Source organism: Anser anser, assembly GCF_964211835.1.
Source record: "Anser anser genome assembly, chromosome: 1".
NCBI lineage: Eukaryota > Metazoa > Chordata > Aves > Anseriformes > Anatidae > Anser > Anser anser.
In genome coordinates, this window is record NC_139720.1 from 147,268,682 (window position 1) to 147,293,887 (window position 25,206).

Consider the following 25,206-nt stretch of genomic DNA (forward strand, 5'->3'; position numbering starts at 1 on the left):
TGGTATTTACACTGCACCACAAAATGCTGTCCATCTGACACACTCCGTGTGTACATGCATGACATTTTAGCAGAAGTGACCGCAGTGTGTATTTTCCCTTTTTTTCTGTGTGGGGTTTTTGTTTATTTGTTTACTGCTACCATCTCCCTGGAGGGGGACCTCCTACAGGAGCCATTGCACAGGATCCTGATGAGTTTGTTGTTCAATTATCAAGAGGGTAATTATGAACTCAGGATTAAATTAACATGTTTTAGAGGTCAAGCCTCCACTTTAAGCTTTCCAGTTTCTCTGCCTTTGATTTTTTATGTTGTTTGATCCCCAAATTGCAAGAATCTATTTACTATAAAACCATTTAAACGCCCATAGGGGAGAGCTAGACACCAGTGCTTAGTGCTGAAAGGGTTATTCTGATTGAGAAACAACGCTGAATAAAATATAATTCTCATGATGCTCATCCACATAATGCTTAATTAAGCCTCATTTGGGGAAACTGGGAAGCTGCAAACCAGAATAATCAGCGCTCTTATGGATGGTAATGTCAGATGAACATTTGGAAGAAGACGACAAAAAATATTTGGGCTTCTCTCTCCAATTTACAACCATCCTTAGACTGCAGGATAGTGGCTCTCTGTAATTCCATGATCTATTCACAGAAGACATGGTCTAGAATTTTTGACCTATTATGAACCAAAAAATAATCGGGGCCAATGTGGTGCTAGAACAGGCTGGCATAATATCCTGCCTCACCGCCATCCCCAGCCACAGTCACTTACAGGCTGTAAGAACCTCTCAGAAAATACTAAATTAGAGAAATTTAGCTCCAGTTTTTGCAGGAAGGAATTTACGCAGCTGCAGCTGCCATCGTGCACATTTGTTTGTTTTTACACACATACCATTAAGGCAGAAAAAGTCTTACTTTAGAATTGGAAAGTCCATTTCTGCTCCCGCTTTGGTAATTAGCATTTGATGAGGCTATTTGATCTTGCGTGTAACACTTTTCATCAATACTTGGTGGCACCACCATGCATTAAGTGCTTATACATTATTTCTGGGAACATTAAGGCCTGGAGTGATTGCCAGAGTCATTGTTTTATGGAGTCAGTGAATTAGAGAAACAAGTCACAGGAATCTTAAAGACCATTAGGCTATTTTTTGTGGTATTTTCAGAGGACGGTATATCTGCCTATGTGAGTGGAATGTTTGAGTGTTTTTCTCTTATTATAAAGTAATACTAAAGAGAAATTTAAAGTAAGCTGTAAATATGCATTCATGACATTAAAAGAATTTTTCCTGTGAATTAATGAATGCGATAAGTGCCCTGTGGTGAGACAGTGCTGGATTCGCTTTGAAGTCAAAATAGAGATTTCTGCTTGGTGATTTTCTCAATGATAAGAACATTCGTCTGATAGCAGCAGCAATTATTTTTCTGTGAAGGCTGCTGCAACCTGCAATATCACCGTACCCTGTTCCTACTTTTATCACTGTCTTCATGACTTCTATTCCCCTCCAAGTCTGAGTCCCGTGCTTTCACAAGACACTTCCCTAATCCCCGTAGGCACCATGTCTTTTCAAATTAAACCACAAATATGGCCTTAAAGTACCAGCGACAATCTAAAGCGAATCTATAAGGTAGAGAAGAAGATAGTTTATGCTGGAAGTCCAGAGCACTGATCTTCGTGCTTTCGTAGAAGTATGGATGGGAAGAGAGAAAGGCAATGAATTTGAAATGAACTTTCAGCCCAGATGAGTGGTTATTACCTTTAATTTCCTGGTCTCTGTGGGCTTGTCAGTAATGTTTTGCCAGGCTGGTTTTTTTTAAATAGATGTCAGGGCTGACACAAGAGGCAGCAACTTCTCAGCAGCGTATTATTTACTCAGGAGTATATGCTATAAACTGTAATAGAAATATATCATTACATGTACATTAAAGTGTGATTTGTTTTGATGCTCCTGTAGTTCTCTTGTAAATAATACTTACCAGCTGGAGGAGGAATGAGACCCGTCTGAGCTTAGACACATCTCGGTGACTCCTGAGGAAGTCGCGCTATTCATTCTCACCAGGAAATGTCGACCCTCAGGCTGCACAGTCGCCTGGAAAGTTCAGTCTTGTCAGCTAGCTGTGGGTCTCTTCCTTTCAGATGCAACCCGAACAATGGCTGATGCCATTACTTATTTAAGTATCCAAAAGTTTTATTGGAGTCATCTGGGGGTTTTACTCAGGATTTAGCCTTCCACAGTACAGAGACATAACTCTGCTGCGCCTCACAGAATCACCAAGGCTGGAAAAGACCTTCAAGATCACCAAGTCCAACCATCACCCTGACTAAGCAAATGCCACCACTAAGCCATGTCCCTTAGCGCCATGTCCCCACATCTCTCAAATACCTCAAGGGATGGCAACTCCACCACTTCTTGGGCAGCCCGCTCCAATGCTTGACCACCCTCTCCATGAAGAAATTCTTCCCTATATCTGATCTAAACCTCCCCTGGAACAACTTGAGACTGTTTTCTTGTGTCCTGTCACTTGCCACCCGAGAAAAGTCTGACACTGTCCTCTCTGCAGCCTCCTTTCAGGTAGCTGTAGAGAGCGACGAGATCTCCCCTCATCCTCTTCTTCTCCAGACTAAACAGTCCCAGTTCCCTCAGCCGTTCTTGTTAAGTCTTGTTTTCCAGTCCCTTCACTGGGTGTGAAGAAACAGGACTTGGTGCAGAGGTACCCAGAGGTGTCCTCAGCGTGCCTTTGGGCAGGCACTGGGGCAGGCTGTCCTGGGGAAGAGGAGAGCTGTTGTTGAGCTGAGAGCATCAGGCTTTGTTGAGTGGTACTCGGAGGATGCCAGGCAGAAGTGGGAGCATGCAAAGAAATCAGATTGGGCTGTTTAGCGACCTAAGTACCTGGGATGAGATTTGGCAGTGTCTAGTTCAGAAAGCTGCACACCAACGTTAGGGTAAATGTCCTCCTAATCAGGAGGTGAAAGGATGGATGTGGCACACGAACCTCCCAAAAGGTATCCAACAGAGAACAAAGTATCAGAGCACTGCCTCCGATTCCCATTCCCCATAGCAGATGAAGCAGAAAGAAGGGCATGTTTAGTACATTGTTCCTTAGATCACAATAGCAAAACTACAACCTGGCTCCAGGGCTAAATAAAGGAGGAAAACAAACTAAGACCTGCTGCTTGCAGTGATGGAGGAAGGCCTGCTGTGTGCTCCAGGAGGGCTGTTAGTGTTACCAGCAGCTGCAGGGACCCACGTAAACTGTGCAAAGGGGAAGAGGCAAGGTAAGCTTCCACAAAAGTAATCAGAAGTATGAAAAAATAACAGCCACGTCTCTCACAGAAGTCAGTCTGTGGATTCAGTGCCCTGGAAGGCCAGTGGGTCCCGTGGAGTGAAACCTGATGATGAAAATCGGGGGCTGGAGGCAGACTGGCAAGTAACCCATCGTGCCAAAGGCTGCAGGGGGGAGCAGCTAAAGAAAAACTGAAGCACGGTCAGGAAGCAGGCACTGATTTAGAGTTTGTATGCATATGCTACTAGGCTGAGCAAAGTGGCAAAAATGAACAGTTTGTAGGGTCCAGGGTAGCGCCAGATGCAGCAATATTACAGCAACAGACTGCAGGCAAGACACTGACTGTCAAGTGGGTAGAGAACATAGAGGACTACAGAGATTTCTTCGGGATTAGTCAAGGGAAGAAAGTAACACTGTCATCAAGCAACGCTAACTGACAATTATATGATGTCTTAATCCCTAGGCCTGTATGTTAGTACAAGCATAACAGCAAATAAAAAGCATTTGTGCTCGTGCTTCTAGCAATATAGATGATGCACAGGCCACCAGTGTCAGTGCAAACAAGTGAATGGCTGATGCTAACACAGCAATGCTGCTCTCTGGGCTTGAGAGGACCGTATGAGCTCAGGAAAGGATAGCATGTGTCCTACGCTGCTGAGATATTGTCTGCATATACAGTTCGCCCTGAGGTTGTTCCCTCAGCTCCAGTTTTTCATGTGAGGTAAAAACAAAGTGTTTTGTTGTAGCAGAAAAGGTCGGGTTCCGGTCTGTTTTCTGCTGTTTTGGAGGCAGTTTCTCCAGCTTCGAGCGGATGTGTGGTTGGCACAACACAAAGAAGTTTGCACCAGCTGGTTTCTCACTTGCCTCTTGGGTGAGGCATTTGCCATGCCTCTCTGCTCAGCATCTTCCTCAATCCCTAACCCCATTAACAAGCTCAAAATAATGAGTGAGGAATCATGTTCCAGCTATCCCTAACATTTTTGGGTGGGTTAATATTATCTCACTGACATGACAGGCAGGATTAATAGAGCCTTAGTCATGGGACTGGAAAGAATGCTTACTTTTACACATAGGACTAAGAGCTGCCTGGAACCTTCCTTGTTCGAGCAAGCAGCCAGAAAGTGAGGGGAAATAATGAGAAAAAAGAGATGTACTTGTCACTACAACTTCATGATGGGTCATAGATATTGCTGAGAGAGGAGACAGCTTGCTGCTTGTTACCAAAAGCTGTGGAATCACAGAGCAGTCTTCATAGTTTGCTGCCTGATTCCTTAATGATACTGTGTTAATATTCAGCAGAGCAATATAAATTAACAGTGCAATATCGAGACATGACACTGTAATAATTATGTGGGCTTCTCTGGAATGAGGTGACCTTGAAATCCATTAATTAAGTAGCAATGTGTGTCTTGGCTTAATTCGGTGTCATTTGTAAGTGCAAAAAATGTCCCTATGTTTCTGTTCCCAAAGTAGATCAATATTTACTGTTTGTTAGATAGCGTTTGGAAACAGAAAAGCTGCACTGGAGGTCTGTGAACCGCTCAGAATATTTGCTGTATGGAAGAGGCTCTGTCTGAACCTGCAGTTGCTGCATAAACTTCGGATACTTCTTTGTGGGTCCATTCTATGTATGGACGTCCATCCAGCATTTGGCTGGACTTCCTATAAAAACCTGTTGCTCAAGTAAACCATTGCAAGTCCCATCAGCCCAACTCTGTCCTGTATTTGCAGCAAAGACCTGTTGCTACTGCTCTTGCCGTTACTTCAGAGGAGGTTTCCAGACAAAATTCATCTTTTACGTAGACGAGTGGGAACTTTGATGAGACAACTCAAAAGAGTTTGCCCTGCATACTTTGGCTCAGCATTAACTTTGAAAAAGGAATGATTACATTTAGATTTGTCTTTCAACATTACTAGCTGGAAAACATATCCGCCTGGTTCCCTATATAAGAGAGGTGATGTATTTGATGTGGTAAAAGAGTAGCAGACTCCTAGTTTCTCCATTCAGAGATACTCCTGATACTACTTTTGACTTGTGCTGTCACCTGTCTCTTTTTCTTAAGGAGAGTTTGTCTCTTTTTCTCAAGGAGAGTATTTCTAAGGTCAAAAACCATATACAGAGATGGGTCTGCATTTTGGAAGTTGAATAGTATCTTCTTCTCCATAGATCCACAAGTCATTAATGAAAGGAGAAAAAATTGAAAAAACAAGCTACTGAGGGAAAAGGTTACCTTTATCAAAGAAGGTACTACTGCAGAGATGTACATGTTGAGCTGGTTTTACAAAGCAGTTCAAGTAGTTTTGCTTTCTAGAACTTTTAGGATTTGCATGCAAGGGATAACTGAATTTCTCTGACAGGTACATGGAAATGCAGTTAATAAGCTAATATCCCTTGTGTCAGAAATGTATTTCTGGAATGTCCAAGGCTAAAAGATATCTTTTTTAATGCAATACTATGAAGGTAGAAAGTCTGGGAACTGATAAAGGAGGTGGGTTTTTTTTTCCTCTGTGCCTTCACCCTATACCACTTCAGGAAACAGTGGGCCTCACCTTAATCCTTGTATGTTCTTTCTTGAAATTTTCAGGATTCCTCTTCGATTGGAACAGTGGCTGGTCCCAGGACAAGTGCAATAATTGGAGATCAGGGAATATCACCGAAGGTCCAGCTCCCCCTCAATATGTAAGCAGACAGCTCATTTCACTCACTGCTTACTCTTTGCTTCCAATCGTGTGCGCGTGTGCATGTGTGTGAAATCTGGAAGCCTGAATCTCAGCTCAGGAGCACTCTGAGACGAGAGACACCACAATTTCTTACATTACTCCATTGAGTTTGAAAAAACAATTTTGAAAAGCAAGACTCCCCTTTCTCTACGAGCCCTTTTAGATTCCTGGTATATTTATTACAGCTGCATGAATCACTGTGAAGCAAACAGAATGCCTCTCAGCTAGGGAAAATCTTCTTCCTTCAGCTAAAGCTCTTATAAAGGTGTAGTCCCAGGCAATCAAACACCTGATACGTTCATCATTAACTAGAAAAAATGACCCAATTACATTTTTTTTTTCAGTACCATAAACACAGGCATCAAGTGAACATTTAAAGTGCAAGAGTATCGTGGGGATAGGAGCTTGTTAAACTGTATGTGGAAGAACAGAAGGTTGACTAGGTACAGAACAAAAATGATAGACTTCATTATAATAAATCTCTCTGAGTCCAGTTGGCTTATTTGGTACCTGTCTAGTAAAGCTACTCAACCCTTTCCTTTGATCACATATGCTTTATATAAGCAGCAGAACTATATAAACACACATACGCGTGAGTACCAGTGTTATGATATGGGTAAAATGATACCTGAATTCAGAAACAAAATCCTAAAGTAACAGGAAAACTGCTGTAAGGAGAATAGGGGAGTTGGAACAGAGCCAAGGTAAAAAATTTTCGCGGTACCAAAGTGAGGTCTGCACACCTGAGAGCACCCGACATCGCCGGCTGCCCCATGGAGAGCTCATATCATCACCCTGTAGCCACCCTGTGGGGCCTGTGTGACATGGAGTGGGGCAAAAAATCATTGCAAATGGTGCTATAATCAGCAGTATTTCTGGTATTTAGATGCTGAATCAGGCCAATTGCCAGCTGGCTGGCAATACCCCTGCCTCTGTGCCTCAGCAAGCCTCCCTGCTCCCTCCCACGCCTCTCCTGTCCTCTCCCCTGAGAAGCATCCTTGTAATCCAGTCTGACATTTTGCATTTGCAAGCCAAACTCCAGCCAAAGAGGAAGCGTTCTCTGAAGGCTGTACCAGACCCAGAGAAGCACAGTCCTAGACAGAGCCATGGGGGTTTTGCATTATAACTGGAGTCACGGGCAGCTCCCCAAAGCCAAGAGTGGGAGATACTTTCTTGCATAGGCGTTTTTTAGGGAACTTTATGCAGATTTGGCTTCCTGTAGCTCATGCTCCCTGTTAGCCTCACTGTTTCACATCGCCCAGAATAATTTCATCTTCCAGGATTTCAGATTGTTGTTCCATCACTTTCATCTTGGCTGTGGAGAGTTGGCTGGTGACATTTTTCACACGGTCCATTGAAAAAGCACTGATCACCTCCATTGTTGTCCCAGGGTCCCGCTGTGGGTTATCACACACAGCTTTCGTCAGTTTAGCCATATGGAGACGGGCTGGCTCTGGCATGGAGTCCAGGCTGGGCTGTTGTACATCTTCCTTCAGTCTCAGCAAGGATTTTGGTACTCTGTCCTGAGTATGTGCTTATTGGTTATTCAGACTGGAGGCTGAGTTGGGGGAATTTGCATGGAGGAGCAGAAAGAAACTCATAGGAGAGCTGGAGACAGCTGCAAGGCAAAGCAGCTTACGATCCACCTGTCTTAGGGTAATTTTCCTTACACCTTCTTCCAGCATCTCAACCTGTAAATTGCATTATTACATATAGCCCCTTGGGAAAAGGCCCAAGTGAGTGTAACAGTCTATAATGCTCTCTCCTTGACTTCTGCTTTACCCATAGCTCCTGAATATGAGCCATATTTAAGCATCAATTTAAAAACGCATAGCCAAAACCACTCTTTTTTGCTCCCAGTTCCTAGCACTTTCTGTTATGTCCTAGCAGAGCACTGTGCTGAAGGATTAGCACTGAAGCATGTAACCTTATTTCATGTCAGGGAGATGCATTTTAATGTTCTGCAGTTCGTATGTGGCCTCGTGTTTTCCATCAGGTGAACAACAGACCTGCTCAGGACCACCTGATGATATAGATAATATAGGCTAAACAAAAGATGTGTGGGATGGTTTCTCCCATCTGTTGACTAATGAAATACAATTTCTGATCGGGTCTTTGTACCCCATGCACATGGTAAATATGGTCAGGCACATCAGCCTAAGGATGCCCCGAGGAGCTGTTACCAAATATTTCATATTCTGCTCATTACTGCTGTTTATTTACTGCCTTCAGAATAAAAATAAGGACATCTACTGGCACCATAAAGAAGTAGAATTAGGAAAACTAACAGGATTTATTCCTCAATCATATTTCCTAGGAGGTAGAAGTAAAAAGCCATGTATCATTTTTATTGGCTGCAAGTCTAAAATCACAATGGTTATAGTTTTCATTATTTCTCGGTTTTGTAACTATGAAGTTGCAACTATAAGGTGGGCAGCAAGACTCCACTCAACCACCCCTGAGCCTAAATGCATTCTGATGCACTTTGTAGTGTAAAGGCACCTTCCACAACTGTTTCCCCATTTGTCCTAAACTCTCTGCACTGCCTGTCAGATGCAGAGCCAAAAAAAAAAAAAAAAAAGGCAACAAACAAACAAGAACTCAAGGCACAACCCTGATCAAGAATTACCAGAAATCCCTTTTGCATTTGTGGAAAGGTGACAGTACCAAAAAAAGAATGGTATTTACAAAGGAAATGTTGTTCCGCATGCGATTCTTGCTATCCTATCCAGACTTTCCATTATTCCACAAAGTGTAAGCAATCATTCTTAATTTCCAGCAGGGCTCTCTCTAAACAGAAAGAATACCTTTAGGGACTTTAAGTTGTAGTCATTTTCACAACAACAGACACATCCCTGAAGTAGCAGCAGAAGAATAAAAGAAAGATAAAAAGAAAGATTCTAAACAAAGGGAATGAATAAAAGCTATAATTAAATAAATAAAAAGTTCTACGTTTTGGGAACTGCATTACATATTTATGAGTGTGCTTGCATATAAAACACCCAAAGCCAAATCCTACCACTTAGCTTATGTAAGCAAAAATCCTGCTGTAAAATTCATCCTCCGTCACTTGTTGTTTTGCCCACATAATACAAGTGTTACCATAAGGGATTAGAACAGTTCAGTGTGTTGCTTCTAAAACTAGCCAGCACAAATAGCATAGAGGAAGTTGCAAGAAAAGCTGCCTAAAACGTTTGTAAATAGCCTAACCATTAGAAAAGTTTCTTCTGAAAATCCACAGTGGAGGTGGCTCACGCCATGAAGGATGTGAACGTATGCTTTGTCCAGATGTTAGGCTCCAACAAACCTTCCTGTTGGGGTCCTGGTTACTCTGACTGCAACTGCCTTCTCCTTCTGAAATTGCTAAGTTCTCGAGTGATGCTTTGTGGCAGTGTTTGGCTTCAGTTGCACCCTGGGTGAGAAGTGTGTCTTGCTAATCTCTAAATTACCCCTTCCCTTTAATCTCATTAGCTATTCCCACATTGTCTCGGTACCCAGTTGATCTGTCTCTGCCATTCCTTGTTCCTCGTGCTGTAATGATGTCCCTTTTCCACCGCTCTTTCTGAGCAGTGTTTCTGCTCACTTTCTGCTCCGTGGGGCTGGAGTCGAGGTGGGACAGGCGGTGGCTGACGTCAGCTGTGTGCTTTCTCCGTGTGCGACCTCTCCCCGCAGCTACCTGGCCCTGTACGCCTACAAGCCTCAGAAGAACGACGAGCTGGAGCTCCGCAAAGGCGAGATGTACCGGGTCATTGAGAAGTGCCAGGATGGCTGGTTCAAGGGCACGTCCCTGAGGAGTGGCATGTCCGGGGTCTTCCCAGGGAACTACGTGACACCTGTTTCCAGGTGAGGACTGCCGGCCAGGGTGGAGGTGCCTGAGATGGGGTGGGAGGCATCCTGTGGCTGGAGGATGCTGAAAACAAAGTGGCTACGCTTTTAAATCACATTTCCCATATGGAAGTTTTCCAGTGGCAGCGTTGTTCATTGCAGACTTGGGAAATGCGATTTGTGGGTTGCAGCATCAGAGTCATCCACACTCTCAGACTTGGCTAGTTTTGTTAGAAGATGGCATTCACATCCCCCAGCTTTACAAAGTCTGATGTGCCCAGCTTTCATTATCGCACAGGATCTGTTTGCTAATGATTTTGTGTTGTTATGAAACCACTGGTCATATACCAGTATTAAACAAAGCAACCAATGCTTGTGGATTGCTTTGCAGTAGCTCCTCGTCTAAATTTTGTTTTTCTGAAATCCAAGTAGACCATTCTGAAATAATCTGCAAGCTGAGGAGAAAGTTCATGAGTGTGTCCCCAACTATTTTACCCCACTGCTCCTTGCAGGCAAACGTTGCCATGTGTATGCCCATCTCTCCTTTAGAGCCACTCTGGGTTTGCAAACGGAGCTCACCCCTTCTCACCAGCTGTCAGTGCCTCCTCCCACATGCACAGTCCCCACCATCTCTTGCTCCTTTCCAGAGAAAGGCACCCCACCACTCAGAGTGTTGATCTTGAAAAATCGATCCAGGTTTGTTCCATCTTCAGTTTGTAAGAAGTTTGTAAGATGTGGACTGGGCAAGATCTAAAATTAAGAGCAGATGAGAAGATGATGACTAAGCCTGCTGACAGTCCTAAAAAAAAAAAAAAAAAAAAAAAAAAGGCATTACTTCATGGGGTCTTCACTGTTCATCAACCTAAATGTATTTACCTGATTTTATAGAGCCCCTTGGCTGCCTTCACTCTGTGCCTCTTCAGCTCTTAATTAGTAAAGAGGTTCGTGCTGAAGTGTTGTTGATCTGAATCAGCAAGACTTTATTAAATGCAGCATGTCACAGCTAGAACAAGACACAGAGACGTGCTAAAGGGCAAAAGTCCTTTCCACAAAACCCAAAAGCAGCTTTATGGTTATATTTATGATCCTGTGAGCTAATTAAGTTCCTGCTTAAATCACCCTCAGTGAGAACAGCAAGAAAAATCTGATAGCAACAAAATCTCCTATTTGCTGCACTTTCAACTTACTTTGTTCCCCTTCATTTTGACAGCAAAGCAGAGGATTAGATTCATACATGTTTTTTTGGCACTCCCTACAGAACCCAAGATACAGAAGTTGACCAGTGAACTAGATGTATAAGCTGCATAATGAAAACACGGTGGGAGAAGGGCAAGACCATCTAGATGGACAGACAGGCACAGGGCAGCAAAGAACATGTGCCACGTCCAACATCTATCCAGCTCTACCGGAGACACAGATACAGTTTCTGTACCTGTCGGTGTGCATGCTTGCCTGAAGGCAGCCCTCAGCGGACTGCTAGGCGTGCTTTTCTGGCAAACCCAGTCTAGCACAGATGGCCAAGACAGCCCCAGCCGAACCTTGCTCCCACCCTGCCAGCTCTTCATGGCAGATGACAGACAGTTGAGATTTCCATCTGGTGGGACTCCTAGCCTTTCTCCACTTGAAGGCTGATGAAAAAAGTTTGAAGAAAAAAAAATAATCAGACCGTTAAAAAATAATAATCTAGGCAAACTCTGTCTGGATTTGATGACACTACAGTGTTGGTTTTCCTCCTATAATTTTCTTTTTGGGGAGAGGGGGCAGAGGGGACTGCTATCTTCTGCACTTGTTATTTCTTTCACTTTTCTGTGCATATCTTCCAGCCTGTCTTTTGGCCTCTTCCTGTCAGAATTTCACTCATTTGTTTCTTCCCCTTTCCATTCTTTTCTTGGAATTGCTCCCCCAGTCTTTCTTGCTCTCTGAATTGCACCAGATTGTTCAGCATACTCCCTCTTTCTGCTCTTCTCTTCTCTCTGTTCTCACACAACAGTTTGGGGCCACAGTAGTTCTCCCAATCCCACTCTCATATGTTGGTCTTGCCCCTTTTCTGTTATCCCCTCTTCCCTTGCTCACCGCCTACACTGCCTCATTTCCATTTCCTACAGATTTTGTTCTGCATCTTGTCCCCTTTGCTGCCCTCTCCTCAAAGAGGACCTTGGCACACGGAGCAGCCAAGAAGAGGAGGACAGCACAAAATGATCCCTCTGTTTCATAGCATCTCCTACTGGGAAATTACTCAGAAACCTGAGTAAGAAACTCAGCAAGAGCTGCTGAGCAGCAGGCAGTTTTGTCCATTGCTGTCCTCCTGCCCTGGTCAGAGAGTCTTCAGCTCAGTGGTAAGAGGAATGAGACATGCTTTAGGCTGAACTCATTGCATGGCCGCATTCCTCCCCGCTGAGGTCTCTCCCCAGTCACTCAGATGAGACAAAAACTACACATGCAGTTAAAGTGAGCAGCAGAAGAGGGGTCGATTATTGTTTGGATTTACTTTTCAGCAAGGTCAGCTGCATTCCCTTCCCTTCTGTATTTCCCCAGCAAGGCTACGCTAGGGATGGTTGCACAGGTAGGGTAAGAGCTCAGTCAAGCCAACCCCTGCCAAGTCTGCTGCTTTTCGGTCCCCTTCAAAAGCCACACACAAATTTGCTGCCATCCATCTTTTTTCCCCCTGTGGGGCGGTATGCAGATTCGGTCCTAAGAAAAGATCCCCATGTCTGTTTTAATTGTTAGTCCATTACTGCCTGTAAAATAGCCTCTGGCACACAACATGACATTTGGGTGATACCCATTTCTTCTGAATTTAGATCAGTGGTTTCACTAGAAGCTATTCAGATGGAAGAGGAGCTTAAGGAAATATATATATATATATGGGAAAAATTTTCTGTTTTCAGCCTGCACTTCTTCCCATAGGATGAAGGGGTGAAAATGTCCACCAGCATGCTTACTGTGTCCTGTAAGGGTGCAAATACTGCGTGTAGCTCTGTTTAATACCCGAGGGGTGTCGTGTTGAGTAACTGGGGGCGCGCATCACCCTGGTGGCTGGGTGTTGGGGTCTCCACAGTGTGCTGACACCACTCCATCTCCACACAGGGTGCCGGTGGGAGCTGGGCAGTCCAGGGCCGGCGGAGCCGGGGGAGCTCAGGCAGCAAAAGGAGCTCCCGGAGCCATGCACCCCGGTGGGGCCGCTCACACTGCCGCCGCCGCCACGGCTGTCAGGCCGGTCGTTCCCATCACGGCTCCTCAGACGCATCCCCAGCTCCAGGCGGCCTCTCCGCAGCTGAACAACTGCTTGAGGTACTCGGCTCAGCAGCCGGCCGGCCAGGCCCGCAACACCATGCAGATGGGTACGTACGGCAGCCTCCCCGAGCCGCCCGGCCCCGTAACTTGCCTTCGCCGGGCTCTCGGTTCAGTCACAGCTCGGTCAATGTGGAATAGGGTACGTTTTATTTGCTCGTAATATTTATGGGCTTCTATTGATCTCTGGGAACCACGTTGTGTTTCTCAGATTGTTCTGTTGCTACAGCTGGAATAGATTATAGTGTTTACAAATATTTATACAATTTATCTGAGCGAAAGCAAGCACCCTGCATACTAAGGAGATTAACAGTTCTGAGGCCGGTTGGCATGCTGAAGGAAAAAAATACTGCCCTTATCACAGAGCAAGTAATGTGCGACTTAAAATTAAGAAGCATTTCATTGGGCTTCAGGGATGAAAGGTATTTATTAGGCAGAACGGGACCCGGTGTTAGTGATAAAGCAAGAGATCTGAAAAATACTGCCACCTTTTTTGAAACGGGAATAAGAGCTTCTCACACCAGGGGGGCTCTGTTCTTTCTGGGTTTCCTTTTTGATGTACGGCACAATTTTCTGGAGCACAATTTATTCCCCCTTTCCCTGATGTTAAACAGCTCTGATGTTGAATAAAGTAAAAGCAAATCCTGCGGTGGAACTTCATAGTAAAATTTAAAACATTTTGTTTCTGATATTTTATAGGGACTTGAGCCATGGTGTTTACAAAGGCAGATCAGTAAGGACTGTGACTGCTGAAAACTGAGGTCTCAGACACAAAACAGAGCAGGCCCAGATGAGAAATATACAGAGTTGTAAGTCACGGATTCGTACCTTTTGAAGCCAGAAGGGACCATTATGACCGTCTAATCTCACCTCCTACACAGTCCAGGCCAAAGGCAAAAAATGTAATCAAACACATGTGAATCTGAGTCTCAAACAGGGCAAACTCCTCTGCTCAGCAAACACTGGCAGGACTTTACATGCCGTCCATGCCACGCTGGGGAATAATCTGTTTATCCTCTTTTTGTCTGCTTTAGAGGGCTCCTGTTTTCCCCTAAAGCCACACAGTCAAAAGCCCTGCTGCTCCTGCGGTGCAAAGGCAGAAATGTCCCCCCTTGGGCAAGATGTGCAGGGTGCTAATGGAGAGTGCTTGCTGGAAAGTGGTGTAGGATGTGCCTCTGTGCTATGTCAGCATGCAAACCTCCGTCAGCCCAGTATTTAGGAGCTCCTGGTGTGTCCTGTGCCCATGCCAGCAGGCAGATGGGCTGCCCCGAAACCAAGGTGATGGATTGTTTCACCCCACGCCTTCCATCCACGGTGCTGCTGTGCCATACCTCCAGCAGCTTCCCAGATTTAAGGCTGCTCTTCCAGGTCACTCTGACGTCTCAGAATGCCAAGGAGCCAGCAGGCAGCGTAATCCACAGGCCACGTGGCAGCTCTGAAGCCTCCTATGTGGGACTTCTCCAGCCCTTCCAGAAGGGCTCCACAGTCCTGCAGGACAGGGCAATGCACATTCACTTTCTGAAAAGCCTTCCGAGAGAAGGAAGCTGGCACGGTATTCAAATCACGTTTTCTGTTGGCTTGCAATGTGCATGAGTAACAAATCAATTTTGCACAAGGCCACTAATGTAGGAATACACCCAAAATGAAATATGAGTGGTGTAGAACAAAAATAGCCTTCAGTGAACATTGCTAATTAATAGCATGTTTGATGCAGCACAGTCCAGATCCAGAGATCCCAGAGCAAAGGCATACATTATAACAGTAAGCAGATGAAATTACAGAATAAAATGTGAGAGTCCTGCTCACAGTTGATTTTTCTCAGGACATTTATTTTGCTGTTTTCCCTGCTTTTTGTTTCCTTTGTGTCTGGAAACATGGAGGACTATATGAATGTAATATACACAATATAATTATCAAATCAGTCTTCAGCATCCAGGTACATGTAGTGAAATTCCATTACAGTGCTGTTCCTCCAGAATTAGGAAAGACATTCCTCCCTCCAACCAGAGGTACAAAACCTTGACCCTGCAAGCTTAACTATCCCAGAAAAATTAGATTTCTGGCAGCAGAGGTTGTGCATTACACAGGCTCCAAACAGAAAAATTAGTAGAAAATTGCTTCAAGATAACAAGTGGTGCCCTCTCTAGCTCTCTGGAAATGAATTACACTTCCCAATATATGTTCTTGGTAATCCAGGGAAGAGGAGAAAAGGTAACTAATAGTAAGAATAGTCTTAAAGGGGTCTATAATAACAACTTTTAGGCCTTTCTTTCATGCTACCCGGTAAAATCACTGCAAGACCAATTAATGATAGTTTGGTTTCTTTTCTATGAGAAAAAGTAAAAACAAAAAGAGATGTGTAGTAAGAGAGTTACTGTGAGAGAGAATCATGTAAACTTTGGAGGTGCTAATCTGATGATCTCTTGCCCATCAAGTTCAGTATCATATGGCATAAGGCTGGGGGATTAAATTCCCTCCTGACTGTAGGAGTGCACAGCTGGTGTAGTAAGTGTGACAAATGGCACGCCTTGTCATTTTAATCCCTGGTAATGGGTGCCATTACTAACCATAGAAACAAACGAAGAAAAAAAAAAAGTGGTTTGAGTTGTTCTGGCATTATTGTTTAGTTATATATTGAGTGAACTCCAGCAATTGCTTTTGGTCCTGTGTAAAAATGTATCCTTCAGATGAATTTGAAGAAAACCACAGATCAGAGTGGGTCAGAAATTTTCCAGAAAAATGCTTCTTGGTCAAAGAAAAGCTGACTTGTCGGAATTAAAGCTTTTTGTCAGGAATGGATGTAGTTCAACCAGACTTCATCCACAAAGCTGTCCTGGCTCAGGCTGCAATGAGAAGGAGAGGGAGAAAGAAAGAGGATAGTCAGCTGCCTAGATCTGTTCTCTGCGTAGAACAGGCAGTGCACTAAGACTGGATGCTGTGCTTTCATGTTCCAGGTAGATGCCCTGACCAGCAGAGGAGGTCATTGAAGAGTGGGTGAATAGCTTGTGCTCAGAAAAATGTTCTAAAGTTCAAATGTTGCACTGGTGCTGAGCTGAACCTGATTATGAAACTTTGAAATTATTTGTGAAATTGGTATTTTCCAGCCAGTCGTACTATTTGATCATTTAAGTCAGGGAATGAGTGTGGACTCAGTTTCTGCTCTGTACATGAAATGGAGCTGTATGTAGCAACCTAAGCAATCGACCAACCTGGAAGTCGAAAGAAACGTCATTGTGGGAATGGACCTAGGGCTTTGTCACACTTTTTGAAACATGAAGCATGCAACAGGCCCCCAAATCCCTGGGGAGGTGACCTCGGCAGTGAGTCGTGGCCACCATTAAACAGCTGAGCACCAGTTCCTGGTTCCTAGTGGTTATAAGCAGGGCGTGCTCATCAGGGCAAGCAAGGCTAAAAGGCACTTCACAGTCCCCCAGGGACCTCGCTAGCAGAGATGAGGCTGATCTCAGAAATTCTCCAGTGGGTTCCAGCTTAATTTATCTTGCACAGCACAGTGATGTGCTGTTGATCATTTTGTTAAGGCTGAAACAAGAGACCTCCCTTTGTAATTGCCTTCTGCGAGGTCATCTGGGCTAACCCTTTAGGTCCCATGCTACATTGCCCCAGAAAATTTCAGGGAATTAACAACAACATTAGAAGGGGGTCTTGGCGGTTTGGAAAACAGCCCAGCTGGAATAAGATTAGGTATTTAAAAAATGGGGTAGGGTTTTTATTTATTTCTGAGCGTGGAGGTAGGTAGCAAGACTGTACCCCTATGGCACCATCAGGGAGGAACAGCCATTTTGGTGTCCGCAGACAGGCCTGTCACAGCCAGGAGGGGGATTTCTAGGATTTCGCCCAAGGCACTTTGGGGCTGAGATATCCTCAGTGAAAGGTAAGCGCTGCAGCTCTCCGGCAGCCTCATGGCAGTGACTGCAAGCGAAGGGCTGGGTCTGGCAGCATGGCGGGGAACCAGGTCTCACTTTGCCTTCCCTCCGCAGCTCACCCCCCGGCACCAGCCCCGGAGCGTCCCACCGCCACGGTCTCGCCACTACGAACACCCAGCTCGCCCTCCCGCCTGCCGGCCGCCACCATCCGGCCTCACCCCACCGTCTCCCCGCAGCACGGTCACCAGCCGCCTGCCCCGGGGGCCCGGCCCCTCATCCCCCTCACCTCCGCCGCCGCCGCCATCACGCCGCCCAACGTCAGCGCAGCCCACCTCAATGGCGAGGTGGGTGGCGGGCCCTTGGGTGGCCCTGCCAGCCCCAGCCCTGCCGGCAAGGCTGAAGAGAGGAAGAACGAGAAGGTAAGGGCCACCATGGAGGGCAAAAGAGGGTTTTCATCACCTGCCATGCCTCAGGTTTTTTGCACGCTTCGTCCTTTCCCCACCACTCTGTTCTCGTGTTGCCCACTGGGATGCAAAGCATGGGGAGCTGCTCTCCTCTTGAATTTCGCTGTTTCTTCCAATGACTGGGGTCCAGATCTCACAGATTTGGAGAAAGACATTATAGCAGGGTCTTGGACCTCAAAGCCAGATGGCCAAGTCAAAAGCAGTCTGCCAAATAACGTGGCAAAAGTTACGGCAGGGCAGGTGACACAGACACACTAACCTTGCAATGCATGAGCGGTCAGAGCAGTTTTACCACTCTGCAAATATCTGGGTTTCTTGCAAAATACGTTGCCATGGGACAGTGGAGCAGGGAAAAGGGCCTCAAAAGTAGCTCACGGCAGGGTCAGCCCTTCAGGAGCCAGCCCTGGCAGCCACATTTCCATCCCTCGTGCACCTGGCTGAGGAAAGCCAGCGTGGAGAGCTGCTCTCCACGCCTCGCCTTTTAGGTTTTGCTTTTACCAAATGTTTACATTGGGTTAACAGCTTCCATTTATCAGCGCTGAGGGTTATCTCCGTGCTGCCTAGCAGAGCCCACTGATTAAATGGCTTGCTGGAAGCAAACTCCTGGTTTGTATATGAGTATGAAGAAGAGATGTGGGGGCTTGCTTTTCCTTTGGATGTGCAAATATTCCTTCCCGTGTGTTCACCAGGCTTTTCCATGGTGACAGGCACATGTAGGGTAAACATTTACTCTGGACGTGGTAACACTGAGGTTACAGATCTCACAAATGATCAGGGTCACAGGCAGCCTCTAGTTTCACAAGATGATGAATATGAGTTTTTAAAGCCCTTATGTAATCCTGTCTTGAATTTTCTGGTTGTCCTTTAGTGAAAGAGGAAAGGCGTAAACTGTTGCCACAGATGTGAAATTTAGGTTCTTGCTTATGAAGAATGACTTCCAAATGTTCATCGAGTGCTTCTGCTACTTCTGCAAGTCAAAGGAAGTGTATAGCGTTCAGCCATGGTGGTAGATCTGCATATTACCTCAGAGCTTTGTGTAGTGGCACATTTAATACTTCCTAAAACTAGCATGCTATTCTGTAGGTCCATATATTTTAATTCATGTGGGACTACACACCAAAATTTCCTAGGCAAACTTATGTCAAATTCCTACCTAAGATATTGGTTAACCCTTCCCAAACTGTTGCAGCTTTAAGTTACTGAATTTGGATGCATGGAAGTAAATTCATGATTTTTTGAGCTACATGGATAAAGGGGAGACACAAGTATTGTACTACATTAATGCAATGAGCATTGCCACAGATTAGTACAATACCTGGGAAGTACCAGACAGAAGTGATGCTAAATATTGTCATCTCTGACTGCAGAGTGGTATAAAACTATGCTCAGCTGTGTTGAGCAATATGTTCCTGAATCTCCTCCATGTCATATTTCACTTTCATTTTAGGAAGATCTGAGTGAATGATGCTTCCTTTCCTTTTAGAAATAGTGACTGATGTTTGGCCAATTAAGTTTTGCTCCTGCTCTCTGCATAATTCAAATCAAACCCAAATATCTCTTTGAAGCTGTTGAGAGGTTGAATAGTGCCAGACTAAAATCTGTGTCACTAATCATAAAGGAAATGTGAGTCAGAACTGGAGCCCTATCTAGAACCAAACTTGGTATTTCCAAAGTGAAGTCTGGTTGGGAAGGTTTTTGGATGAACAGGGAACAGCCATAACACTCAGAAGGAATATCTGTGGAGAGAAGCAATGTCTGTTATTGCTAAATATTGTTAGAAAAATACAGACAGGTTTGAGGGGCAAAAAGCAGAAGCATGGACATAACTAGCAAACTGCCAGATGAGCAAAGATTGGAAGCAGTTTGTCTAAGTTCAGTTTCATTATTATTATCAGTCATGTACTTTGAGATTAAAGGAATAGAGAGGATGTTAGTAAGAGGAGTGGTAATAAGGTCTTCAGCTCTACAGAACACAGGGTGGAAGAAATGCACAGATAATTATCTCCTGAGAAAATGAGATTAGCAAGCAGTATCAGAGGTAAATTGTAACATGCCATAAAATTAACATTGTTGTTGGATTCAATGGGTTTTGGTCATATTATGAATTTTAATCCCATCTTTGTCTTTCCAGTTTCTTTTGTAGGATTCCTTTGTGGATGAGGGCTGAGCAATCAGACTCAGAACAGCTGTTTTGAGAAACATTCTCTTGTTAACAGTGTTTCTTTCACATGCTGATTGTTAGTGTGAGTTCACTGTGGTACAGAGGGAGTTCACATGGCACATAGGAAGAAGTGGTTTACATTCTGGGATGGCCATGCTGAGGATCCACTGGGTTTCATGGTTCTGTTGTAGAGAATATTTCCTGTGAAAGGCTATGGAGACAAACTGCTATTTTTTTTTGCATTTGTCACTTTGGCATAGTCAGATATATTGGTCCTTGGAAATTTTCTCCAGACGGTAAATTTAGAAAGGTTGGTTGGTTCCTTGAAGGCCAGGCTGAGAGATAGTGGGAAAATGTATTTTAGGATATGATCCTCTACCAATTTGTGCTTTATGAGTTCCTGCCTAGATTCCACTCAAGGGTACCAAATGTGGCATCAAGGGGCAGCTGTCGTGATGAGTCTGTATATGCTACTTGGGTAGCTTTTTCCAAGACAGGATTGTTTTTACATTGGGAACATCCTTGTTGAGTGCACTGGTGAGGCAGTCACTGCTAACGCTTTTCCCTGCACAAATATTTAATATGCCAATGACATTTCAGACGTTTCTCTTGGTGTGCAGCAGTCAGATACAGGCACGTTTCAGGATTTCTCTAAAATCAATGGAGTCTGATTCCGATTTTTACTTTTGTAAATAATTCTTGTAAGTAATTTTTGCTCCATGCCAATTTGCACTTGTCAGTGTGCACTTATCCCAGAAGGATCCCGGGACCAGCCTCCTGCCCAGTTAGGGAACAGTTTCAAAGCTGCCATCCTTTGCTGACTGCTGGTGCCAGCTGAGGTAAGACAGAGCAATAGGTAGTGCTTAAGTCCACTGTGCAACTGTGCGTGGAAAGTGCTCAGGCAGCTGAGCAAGCTTAGAAGTAGAGCGCTTGAAAATCAAAGCTGTTGCAGTGCTGCATGGACTCGGCACGGAGCAGCAGGAAAGGCAGCTCACGCAGAGGTAGAGCAGACGCCGCAGGAATAACAAGCTGGGCACTGAATACAGACACGGGAGCATGGCAGAAGTCAAAGAGGGAACATGCTCAGGGCAGCGCAGGAGAGAGAAGGGCTTTAGCAGCTGCAGGGAGGTGTAGCAGGGGCAAAGGAGAAGGGATACCAGTGGGGAGGGCAAGGGTGAGGGTGCTGTGTGAAGCCAAGGAGAGGGAACCTGCAATAGGAAAGCTGGAGCATAGGGGCTGGTGTTTAGCTAAATAAGGTGGATGAAGATATAAAGAAGAATTTTCCTTCTGTTTCTTAAATGTTTCCTGCTTGAAGCCAGTTCTTATTCTTTTCCAAGAAGGAGTTTTCCTTCCCCAGAAGGGAAATAATTCCCCTCAAAGTCACTCTCTTGACTCTTCAAGGTTAGGTACAGGAGTGTCCCCAGAACATTACAAGGGCAAGAAGGAGGTAGAGCAGACAGCGAATGGGGAACACCCTATTTCCTTTAGAGGTGTGCAGGGGTGTCGGAGGTCCTTTGAGCTCTAGTTTCATCATTTGCTAATGATACCGACATGTGCAGCCATCTGAAACCTGGAGAATACAATCCCAGTTCCCAAATCTTCTGAATGTTCAAAAGCAAGGGATGGAGATCTCAGCTGCGAAATGGAAGTGTAACCCTGCGTTTTGGGGGCTTTTTCAAATTGGGAACCCTGCTTTTTCAGTCATGACAAGCACTGTCCAAGTTCAACTGGTAGATTACAGCCGAGAGCTTGTAATTACAGTATGACTACTGCCTTGACCTCGGTCAATTTTTGCTATAATAGTTTCTGCTGTACATAATCTGGGCTGATGCTTAATACCTCAGATAAAACCACTTGTTTGAATGAATTAATGCATTTCTCATTAAATGTGCTCCTCATTACGTTAATCAAATCAAGCAAATCATGCTGGGTGGTTTGACCACTGTAATTAAACTTTCTTTAAAATCCACTCATTTGGCTTTTGATGAGGATTTTGATTAAACTCTTCCAAAATGTCTAGCGCAGTATCTGCTAAAGAGGAAAATAAGAGATTGCTCTAGTGAACAACCCATTAATTCATCGTGGAGTTACACCAACTCCTTACTGTTTTACCTAGCCAGAGTGTATAGAAATGTTTGAAAATCGGCAATGTAAAATTAAATGTTTCTTATAACTGTATTGAGAGAAAAAAAAATCCATTTGCAGTTTTAAAATTAGTAACTGTATTCCTGGAATATAGAGAGGAGCTGGATTAGCAAGTCACAGAGAATGGGAAAGTATAGTGGGTTTCTGTTTGCTGATGTTAAGATAGCAAGAGGCACATCTTCAGAAAATGACTTTGAACATGCACCAACGGTTTTGCATGTGAAGACTGAATCAGTAAACGTCTGTCTGTTATTTTTTCTCACTGGTGTCACTCACTTTCTCAAATATCAGCTGTGCTCAAAATAGCTGCATTCCTCAAATGATACAGTCTGTTTGGCTTGATCCTGGTGTAAGGACTCAATTACAAGGTAGAACAAGCCAAGGCCTGTTTTCTGGCCGCGCAAGTGTCCCAGCATGACTTGCATCCACATTTCTAAGCTTTCTTCTCCACCCAAAACAGGGTGACTGCATCCAGGCTGCTTATCGAGAACAGTCCTGGTACGTGGTGTGGCCCATACGCTGCCCTGGGAGAGAGCCAAACCCACAGTGATTAATGGTTGCAGACTGGGGTTTGATCCTCATTCCTGGCCTTGTTTTACGTGCAGTGTAGATGTGACCAGAGAGAATTCCCTCTCCAACGCTCCTCCTTTCTGCCAGTGCCATCCTCTGCCTGCACCAAAGTTGCAACCCACTGCCCCGTCCCACCAGGCAATGCCCGCTCTGGCTCTGCGTAGAGCTGGGGACTAGATCAAAGGCCCTTTGAAAAAATTTGGCTTTGTAAACTCTGAGATGCTCTTTGGCCTTATTTCATGTCAAAGCCGTGTGTTTAAGCTGTCGTCTGGAAAAACTAAAACTGCCTAAAAGATGTGATTTTACATGGTAGTTCACCTTCAGTTTTCATTTATTGTGAGCCTCTGTGTTGCGACTTCTCATATTAACTTGTCCCTGAGTGGAAAGGGTTTGTTATCACTTCATATCTACTAAAGAAATTGAATTCCTTATCCAGAAAATGGAAGATCAGTCTCAAAAGTGAAGTGCTGAGCACTTGCAGGGACTGTGTAGATATAAAATGACATAACAAAAATAGTGGTCACCCTGGGATGAATAAAAGCAGCTTAGGATAGAGTTGATGAAAGTAGATTTTTCAGATACAAAGTCAGTATGACCGGCCCTGAAGTTTTGGAAGAGGAATTCAGTCTTCCTAGTAGATATGAAATGATTTAATATTTTTCACTTTGTAGCCAGTTCACCTAGGAGAGCCCCCTGAGTTGTACAGGTATGAAACAGAATGATAACAGCCAAGTGACAACGTGAAAGCAGAGTGAGACACAGAAATGAACAAATCGCTCAAGAGCAGAGGAGTCTGGTTCAAATTCTTCGAATAAGTATACTGAAATGTAGGAAGCATCAGGAAGAAGCAACCTTAAAATAATAATGTAAAAATTTGCGTGAAAATGATAATAAGTTCTGTGGAGCTAATTTGTTTGGGTAATCTGTAAGATGTCTGAGTTGATCCCAGAGCCACCACCAGCGACATTTCACCGATCATTTTCAGAGTGCGATTTTTCTGTTGCACGTGTTCCCGTTTGCTCTTCAGGAAGAATTCTTTAATCTGGAATATTTTAGTTCAGTTCTCTAAAGACTTGTGCACAGAATACACACTGTTAATCCATTTCCTTTCAGCAAAGGAGGGGGGGCTGCATTCATCACAAACGCACCACTGCTTCCCATGCTCCAGAAGAACAGATCTTGGCTCTGTGACCAGCAAGTGATTCACCAGAAACTTGGCCAGGGAGTGGAAACCTCTTTTTCTGGTCATGTGAATTTGGGCCACAAAGTTCTGCTTTAGGGCAGAGAGCTCATGCTTCAAATCTCTCCAGCACCTTCTCCTTCATCATTAGAGTTCAATTTGAAAGGACAAAAGCCTGGCAACTCGCTGATGAATATTTCAGGGCTGGCAAATAACCCAGCCAAAAGCATCAGCCCCAGCTGTCAAAACATAGAAAACTTCAGCCTTACTATAAAACAGATTTCTGTTATTTCTGACTGGCTAGGATTCTTTTGCTTAGATCAAGGGCAATAAGCCATTGATCAAAATTTCTTTTTCTTCTTAGCATTTTTGATGTTAGGAAATGCTTTCAAACTCCCCACAGATATTTCCAGCGTTGACTTTGCTGCCAAGCAGCCTCTGAGAGCTCTTCCTCTTCCCTCTCCTCTCCCCCTTCCTCTGCTTATCTGCCTCGTAGCACTGTCACAGGATTTCTGAAGTGGCCGCGGTGGATTTCTCTAGCGCCGTTTCGAGTGGTTCTGTGCTGTGTTCTGTGGCCGTCAGGGGAAGCAGATCCAGGGGAGGCCAGGATGGAGAGTGCTTTAGCTTCAAGAGGAAATTTGCTTCATCTACTTGCTGGACGCGAAGCTGCTTGGGTGCCAAGATGCAGCATTGTGCTGGCACCTGCAGGGACCTAATTTTATAACGCATAGGACCTGTGGGTTTTTGCTAAATACTCAGCACTGTTTGGGGAAAAGAAGCAACACAGGCAATGGAAAGAGCACGCAAGGGAGCACCGGAGACAGAAGGCTGGAGGCGTCTGCGTGCGCGTCTGCGTGCGAGCATCGCGGCACCGGCATCCCCGTGGCAGGGAACCGTGCAGGCTCCGATGGCCAGGCGTGGGAGTGGGTGGCAGGCGCCTCCTTGGCTTAGTCAGGTGAAATGTGGGCACTCTTGTGGTATCGATGGGGGATGTTGACACATCCTGGCTGTTAAGGCGTTGTAGGGGCCGTCTGATGCGAGGGTAGAGGCAGTAGTGTGAAATGAAATAACCTTCCTGTCCCAACTGAAAAGACACCTCTTACTCAGAAGCTGTGGCACTACTGCGTCTTGCACTCAGCTAGAAAGTCCTGCTTCCTCGCCTCCTGTTTGCCCTCTGATAAACTCCAGTTTCCTCGTCCCTACCCCAGGCCACACGACGCTTCAGCTGAGCAGCCCGCTGCAGGTCATGCCTTCTCCCTGCCCCGTTCCTGAGGAACGTGCTTTGGTCCCTCGTAATGGTGAGCTCCCAGTTCCCATGCGCAGGTTGAAAAACAAGAGTGAGAGTAACGTGACTGTCACTGCCCCATCATTCCCTGAAGGGACACGCAGGGTGAAATCATTCCAGCAGAAAAATAAATAAATAAATAAATAAATAACAGAAAAAAACCGTCTGCCTTGAAAGCAGTGCAACTCTGCAAACAGTTTGCAGGGCATCAGAGTCGGTGGCATCTTGGCCTCCCACGTGTCCAGGACTCATTTGCTTTCCTCAGTGGCTATCCAACCATGTGCTTACAAGCCAGCAAATCTTAAACAGCCAAGAGGCAACAGAGATTATTCACCGGGATACAAATATCTCAAGTGCTAATACAGTTGTTTTATGGAGACAAAGTTTGAACTTT

At 44.9% G+C, this 25,206-nt stretch overlaps 1 protein-coding gene across 3 annotated transcripts in view; it reads left to right on the plus strand.

The window, feature by feature from the left end:
• Positions 1-25,206, plus strand: part of SH3RF3 (SH3 domain containing ring finger 3) — a 237,302-nt gene that overhangs the window by 186,464 nt on the left and 25,632 nt on the right. For all 3 annotated transcript variants that reach the window (XM_083814690.1, XM_083814689.1, XM_083814688.1), the window contains exons 5-8: positions 5,872-5,966; positions 9,680-9,850; positions 12,920-13,173; positions 17,122-17,426. In XM_083814690.1, coding sequence (XP_083670816.1) covers positions 5,872-5,966; positions 9,680-9,850; positions 12,920-13,173; positions 17,122-17,426 — 825 coding nt within the window. The remainder of the gene's footprint in view (positions 1-5,871; positions 5,967-9,679; positions 9,851-12,919; positions 13,174-17,121; positions 17,427-25,206) is intronic.